An 8,435-nucleotide genomic window follows, 5' to 3' on the forward strand; every position below is an offset into this window, starting at 1 on the left:
CTCAATTTTTTGAAGAGTACTCCAGAGTTATAATTTTTCTTATATCCCACAGAACTAGCATAATTTTTTTTGTGTGTGTGTGGTATGCGGGCCTCTCACTGTTGTGGCTTCTCCTGGACCGGGGCACAAACCCGCGTCCCCTGCATCGGCAGGCGGACTCTCAACCACTGCGCCACCAGGGAAGCCGACAATTATTATTTTGATAGTTAAAATTTTACCTTTGTATTACCCCAGATGAAATTACATTTTATAAAAAATTGATGGACTCCTCACTCTTATGGGAAAAAAATCCTCTGTATTTTTGCAAAGAAAAAAGTCTAGAAGACTATACACAAAATATTAATACTGATTATTTCTAAGTGTTAGTGTTAACAGATGCTCTTAACATGATTCTTCCACACTCTCTGAGAATTTTTTTTTTTTTTTTGCGGTATGTGGGCCTCTCACTGTTGTGGCCTCTCCCATTGCAGAGCACAGGCTCCGGACGCGCAGGCTCAGTGGCCATGGCTCATGGGCCCAGCCGCTCCGCGGCATGTGGGATCTTCCCGGACCGGGGCACAAACCCGTGTCCCCTGCATCGGCAGGTGGACTCTCAACCACTGTGCCAGCAGGGAAGCCCTCTGAGAATTTTATAATAAACATTTTTGAATTTCATAACCAGGAAACAAATTAATAGGATCTGAATTAATGGTGTTTATCACTTTTTCAACCTAGCAACCTTATGATTACACAGGCCACAAAGGTAAAAAAAAAAAAACTTTACATTAGAACTCCCCTGTAACCTCAAGCTAAAAGGGCTCATGTTCACATGTTCCTAGTATGTTCATCACCCAGAATTATTCCCTGTTATGGCATATTGTAAACTGTAAAGCACTGTACAAAGATATGGGGTTATAATTCACCTGTGATCAATAAGGTTCAAATGAAATTAAAATGTGATACGATTTTCTTTATTGGTGACACTTGAGGTAGTGATGCATCTTAGTTCTTAAACTTCTTCCCATCCTGTACACATTCTTCCAAGTTCACTCCATGGCTACAAGTTCTTTGACTTCTTTTCTCATCATCCAACCCTGCTCTCAGAAGGTGTCCTGCAGTCACAGTCCCATCCTTTTAGAGTAATGAGTGAAATTGTTCCTAATTTTCTCCAAATCAAAAGCCTCCTACCTATGTGTCTATATATGAATGAGAAAATGCCAGGAAGTAGATAATATTATGGGATACAGAAGGAAAAAGGCAAAGAACAAGTTCTATCTGCTTTTTCATTTATGATGTTGTCTACATTCTCCCCAACCTATCAGTCCCTCCTAACCTCTCTGACTCTCTACCACCTTACATTTTCTGTCCTACTGCATCAGTCAAAAGATATTCGAATTCTCCCTTCTTACACTGGGCTTATAATGAAGAAAACAGTACAGTCATGCAGACTGGTGCCATGACTGGTCTCCTACTTTAGGTGGACTATAACACTTCTATAACCTTATTTTTGATCAGCATATTTTCACATAGCCTTCAATAACTTAAAACATTCACCACATTAACATTCACACACACAGAAAAAGAGGCACACAAGAATGTAACTACCTCATCATCTCCCTAGCAAACTGACATATGTTGACACCATCCTTTCTTCTGTCACTGTAGGTTCACAGGATGAACTATCTGTTCCATTTCCTATTCAAGGCCAATCCCTCCAGTTTTGCTTGTGATCCATTGATTCTTACAAATTCCTCTTTCACAGACCCTTGATCCACTAATAATCTCATATGCCTTTACTGATTTCCCCCTGAATTTACTGAGCTATAAGTGCATACCATTTTCGAGTTTTATTGTTGATACAAACCCATGAAACCATCATGACAATCACAATGATGAAGACTTACATCATCCCCAAGAGACTCCTCATGCTCCTTTGTAATACATCCCTGTTTCTATTCCTATCCCCACACAGTCAATGATCTACTAGCCACCACTACAGATTAGTTTTCATTTTCTAGAATTTTCTATAATTGAAACTAGGTAATAAAGACTGTAACCATGCCAATATGCAAAGCTGTGGGTATGTCCAGGAAATATCTGAAAAGACTCTAATCTCACATCTCTTAATGCCATACAAGCAGGACTTAAAGGCTAAAGCAGAGTTTCATTAAACAACAAGATACCACTACATACCTTTAGAATGGCTAAATCCAGAACACTGACAACAACAAATATTGGTGAGGATGTGGAGCAACAGGAACTCTCATCCACTGGTAGTGAGAATGCAAAATGGCACAGCCACTTTGTAAGACAGTTTGGTGGTTTCTTACTAAACTACTAAACATACTCTTACCATGCAGTCCAGCAACTGTGCTGATATTTGCCCAAAGGAATTGAAAAGTTATGTCCACAAAAAAGCCTACACACAATGTTTACAGCAGCTTTACTCATAATTACCAAAACTTGGAAGCAACCAAGATGTACTTTAGTAGATGAATGTGTAAACAAACTGTAATACATCCAGACGATGGAATATTATTCAGCACTAAAAAGAAATGAGCTATCAAGCCGTGACAGATATGGAGGAATTTTAAATGCATATTATTAAGTGAAAGAAGCCAATCTCAAAAGGCTACATACTGTATGATTCCATCTATATGACATTCTGGAAAAGGCAAAATTATGTAAACAGTAAAAAGATCTGTGATTATGGGGAAGGGGGGTGGGGAATAGGTTTAGGATGAACAGGTGGGGCACAGAAGATTTTTAGGGCAGTGGAACTACTCTGTATGATACCATAATGGTGGATACATGTCATTAGACATCTGTCCAAACCCATAAAATATACAACACCAAGGGTGAACCCTAATGTAAACTATGGTCTTTGAGTATCAACATAGGTTCATCAGTTGTAGTAAATGTACTACTCTGGTGGAGGATGTTGATAATAGGTTAGGCTATGCATGTGTGGGGGTAGGGAGTATATGGGAAATCTCTAGAACTTTCATTCAATTTTGCTGTAAACTTAATACTGCTCTAAAAAGTAAAGTCTATTAAAAAAAAGAAGAAGAACCATACAGCAATTTTGGAATCAAAAAGTAAAATAACTACAATGAAAATTTCACTAGAGGGGGGCTTAGCAGCAAATTCAAGCTGGCAGAAGAAAGAATCATTAAACTTGAAGATAGGCAATTGAAAACATCCCGTCTGAGCAATAAATAGAAAAAGAGAATTAGAAAAAAATCAACAGAGCCTCAGTGACCTTTGGGAGACCACCAAGCCTATAAATATACTCATAATGGCAGTCTCAGGAGGAGAGGAGAGAAAGAAAAGGGCAGAAAGAATATCTAAAGAAATGATGGCTGAAAACTTCCCAACTCTGATTAAAAAAAAAAAAAATTAATCTCTACATCCAAGAAACTCAACGAATTCAAAGTAGGTTCCACACCTACACATATAATCAAACTTTCAAAAGACAAAGACGAAGAGAGAATCTTGAAAGTAGCAAGAAAATAACTCCTAATGTTCAAGAGATTTTCATGGATTAACAGCTGACTTCTCATCAGAAACCGTGGAGGCCAAAAGGCAGTGAGATAACATAGTCAAGGTGAAGAAAGAAAAAGACTGTCATTCAAGAATTCTATATCCGTCAAAACTATGCTGCAAAAAACAAAGGAGAAATAGGTGATAAAGGAAAAAAAGAAGAAATTAAGATAGTCCCAAATACAAAAACTGAGAAAATTCATTCCTAGAAGATCTGCTCTACAAAAAAATACTAAAGGGAGACCTTCAATTAAAAACAAAGAACTATATATATGACAGTAACCCATATCTACACAAAAAATAAAGAGCACTGGTAAAGGTAACAACATGGGTAAATAGAAAAGACAGCATAAATGTATTTTTGTTCTTAACTCTTTTTTCTTCTATGTGATTTAAAAGACAACCGCATAGCACATATATACAATGGAATATTACTCAGCCATAAAAAGAAAGGAAATTGAGCTATTTGTAATGAGGTGGATGGACCTAGAGTCTGTCATACAGAGTGAAGTAAGTCAGAAAGAGAAAGACAAACACTGTATGCTAACACATATATATGGAATTTAAGGGAAAAAAATGATATGAAGAACCTAGGGGTAAGACAGGAATAAAGACACAGACCTACTAGAGAATGGACTTAATGATATGGGGAGAGGGAACGGTAAGCTGTGACAAAGCGAGAGAGTGGCATAGACATATATACACTACCAAACGTAAAAGAGATAGCTAGTGGGAAGCAGCCGCATAGCACAGGGAGATCAGCTCGGTGGTTTGTGACCACCTAGAGGGGTGGGATAGGGAGGGTGGGAGGGAGGGAGATGCAAGAGGGAAGAGATATGGGAACATATGTATATGTATAACTGATTCACTTTGTTATAAAGCAGAAACTAACTAACCATTGTAAAGCAATTATACTCCAATAAAGACGTAAAAAAAAAAAGACAACTGCATAAAGCAATAATTATAAAACTGTGTCCGTGAGCTTATAATTTACAAAGTATGCACTTAGCCACTATGCAATAACATACATGCTAACTTTCTGTCAAAATCCCTATCATGTTGCAGTTAAGTCATTCAGGAAATGATAAAAAAAATTACTCAATCCAGAAACTCTGCATACTTCCTAAAGTTCTATTAGGCAAACCCTCAATAAAAATATAGAGACTGTGAATGAGTTTAAGAGTTAAGTTTTTCCAGCTTCCGCACAACAAAAGAAGCAATCAACAAAATGAAAAGGCAACCTACAGAGTAGAAGATATTTGCAAACTATTTATCTGATAAGTGGTTAATATCTAAAATATATCAGGAAAGCATACAACTCAATTGCAAAAATCATCATCCAATTAAAAACTGGGCAGAGGGACTGAACAGATATTTTTCCAAAGAATAAAATATACAGATGGCCAGCAGGTCCATGAAAAGGTGCTCAACATGACTAATCATCAAGGAAATGCAAATCAAAACCACAGTAAGATATCACCTCACACCTGTTAAAATGGCTACTATCATAAAACAAGACATGACAAATGCTAGTGAGGATGCTAAGAAAACGGAACCCATGTATTCCTCAGAAGATATGTCTCTGTTTCAAAAAGAACATCTAGAATTGGGTTTTCATTTCCTAATAATCAATACCTTAAATTGCAGCTATTAACCCAATTAACTCACGGAAGTTGAATTAATGCTATACTAAATTATGGTACTCTAAAATAGCAAAATTGCACACCAGTAATATTCATATTGATTGAAATAATAATGTTTATGACTTTCAGGGAGTTAAAAATCATATATCAAATGCTTATTCTGGTAGGGCATTATAAACACCAATTTACAGTTAATGGAAAACTGCCAAAATGAAAATTTTAAATAATAAATTTATATTCTAAAGCAAACTTAGGATCATACAGAACTTTTTTGTTGTTTATTTATTGATTTATTCAAAAAACATTTACGGGGCACCTGCTATGTGCCAGGTAGTTATGCTAGGAACTAGGGATAAAAAGACAAGGTCCCTGCCCTTCAAACTGTGCACAGTCTAGTGAGAAGCTCCCATTCTGAAATCAAAGAATTTATGACTAGAAGGGACCTTATAACTCCCTTATTTCACAAATAAGGAAACTGAGACTCATGGCTAGCTTAGCCACTAAGGCAGACACTCAGTTGTAAATAAATCCTGCCTCATGTGTTCTTTGCATCATTCTTTTTCTTATGATTAAGAGTGATGATGTAGTGCTTCCATGTGAGTGAAGCAGAAATATGGAACCGTGGGCAATATATGTAATAATTACCAAATGAGAGACAGAAATATCTAATGGATATGGACAATATATTTAATAATTTAGAGACATAAATCCCTTATAGATGTGATATCATGATAAAGCCCCAATAAGAAACTAAAACACTAAAATAAGAAACTGAAGAACTATAATAAGGGAACATAATATTAAGACTTCTAAGCCATAATTATGATTTTGCCTCTGTTTACTGATCTGTAAAATGGGGATATTAAAATTACTTATTTCATGATTATGAAAATTAAATTAATTAATACTTAAAAGCACTTAGTAAGCCTGGTACCTGGTAAATACTCAGGAAATGTTAGGTATTCTTATGGACAATCATTTCTTAAATGTACAAGTATGCCATATAAAGACAAAAAAAAATCATCTTTCTTTAAGGAATTCTCCTATTATTATGATACTCTTATTTTTCTAGCAACTAGTAAAATGTAACACCAAAACACTTATTTCAGAAAAAATATTTTATATGCATAGTATCTAACAGTATCACCCTCTTCTCTATAAAGACATATATCACTCCTAAAACTACAGAAAAGACAGATATTAAATTACTAATTTAAATTAATAATTATACTCAATCATAATTCAAATTAATCATTTAGCTCAGTATTCCTAAGATTATAAATCCTAAATATCATTAAGACAATGTTCAACGATGACTTTCAAGTAATCAAAAAGTTTATGCAACTTTTCTCATCTTATATAAAATATCCTTAAACTAATTAACATCTTTGAAATAACATGCATTCTATATATTAGTGAAGCTTTTATATTAATATCAATTACCATCCAATATCATAACAAAATAAATAATGTATTTATGTCCACTTACTGCAATCTCTCTACAAGCCGACATGGATATTCCTGTGCCTTCAATTTGCTTCAATGCATACTCCTTTTCATCTTTTCTGCATATGAACAAAAAGAATTATTTTTTTCTACGTTATTTTCAAATTCAAAACTGTAACTACAAAAACAATGAAATGCACAACTCTCAGTAACATGTAAACACCCTCACTATGCATGCATTGCTTATTATTTCTGATAATATTTCCATTACAATAATGTGAAATACCAAACATATTCATGTCACAATGAAAACACTAGACAGAGCCAAAACACAAAGTACAAAATGGAAACAGAACAGGATACTAAACACAGCACTAGTTTCAAAAAGTAAACAAGCATAAATATAAACTCAAGCATATTGTAAGATAATTCTACTGTCTTAATTATCTGGAGTCCATGAAAGCATTCTGTTATAAACATTAATTACAAAAATAAATGACAGATGTAAACTTCTATATTTGTTTAAAGTAATTTCACAGTATAAGACCCACTTAATAAATGGGGGAGTTATAGAAGAATGTATTACCCACTAAGACACGCTAGTTTTCACCTAGGACAGGGGACATTCAAAATCCCTAAGACCTCAACCAAAGCCTTGGAAACACTTCAAAATTGGCCACCAACACCTCATTCTCAAGATATCTAGGAAAAACTCAGTAGTTACAGTGAATTTTCCAATTAATGGAGGTAGAATTAGGAATTCTGGGAAACCCCGCTAGTTACCAGGGTGCTTAACCAAGGGAAGACAACAGATCAATAATGGTGATAGGTCCATAAAAATAGTAATAGTATCAGATGAGTGTCTAGTGCAACACTGTATCCTCAGGGTACTGACACCAGAACCAGCCACAGCAAGGCCCCAGCTGAATGTCACAAATGTGGTTCCTACCACTGGTTATTCTGACAAGAGGAGTATAATCCATGCCCTCTGAGTTTTGCCTTTTGATTATATTAGAGCCTCAACAGGGTATCACCATGTCATGAAGGTTTTGTCAAATGATAGTACCTAAGTAGTGCTGTATCTGTCCTACTTACCTATTCCTCATTTTCCCCATTCTGTGTTTACTAGCAGATAAAGCAGTTTAAGAGGTTACTCATAATATGCATTTTAAAACATCATTTTACGTGCGTTTTGAAGATTTTCACAATCGTCTGTTTTGAGCAAATAATTGAGTTATGGTTACTTTTTCCCACAGTCTGAAAATTATATCCATTTTTCTTCCAATATATGACATTCAGGAAACAATTAAGCAGCATTTTGATAAAGAGAAATTGTACCACATATGTCAACAGGATAGACTGTTATGCAATTATTAAAATGATAATCATGGAGATCACTGGAAACATGGAAAATGTTTACCATATGTTGCTGAGAAAATACATAAATCATACCGTATAAAAATATATACATTTAGACATATGTTGAAGGTGATATAAAAAAAGTAAAAGTTGTGTTAAGATGTAGAAAGTTATGTTAACTACCTTAATGCCAATATTATATTGTCTTTTAAATTAGAATTAGAGGGAAAAAGAAAAAATACAAAATAATTTGATACTCTGAAAACAGTCACCTATTAAAACAATCTTTTGTATTTTCAAAGTGATATCTTAGGCATGTTTTAAAGAGCAAAGTGTTCCTTTTTCTCCATCCTGTTTCCTCCAAACATAAAACTACACGTTTTTCAGACCACCCAGAGGCCACTAAGAAGTGCAAGCAGCAGGTGAAGGTGACTGAAATGTAATTAAAGCCAAATATCCCCCCTT

General features: G+C 35.0%; 1 protein-coding gene across 4 annotated transcripts in view; it reads right to left on the reverse strand.

The window, feature by feature from the left end:
- Window positions 1–8,435, reverse strand: part of CDK19 (cyclin dependent kinase 19) — a 180,929-nt gene that overhangs the window by 112,545 nt on the left and 59,949 nt on the right. For all 4 annotated transcript variants that reach the window (XM_022554378.2, XM_022554394.2, XM_089921936.1 and 1 more), the window contains one exon: window positions 6,655–6,730. In XM_022554378.2, coding sequence (XP_022410086.1) covers window positions 6,655–6,730 — 76 coding nt within the window. The remainder of the gene's footprint in view (window positions 1–6,654; window positions 6,731–8,435) is intronic.

Source organism: Delphinapterus leucas, chromosome 12 (genome assembly GCF_059928025.1).
Source record: "Delphinapterus leucas isolate spDelLeu-1000000601 "Yukka" chromosome 12, BTC_Dleu_Yukka2, whole genome shotgun sequence".
Classification (NCBI taxonomy): Eukaryota; Metazoa; Chordata; class Mammalia; order Artiodactyla; family Monodontidae; genus Delphinapterus; species Delphinapterus leucas.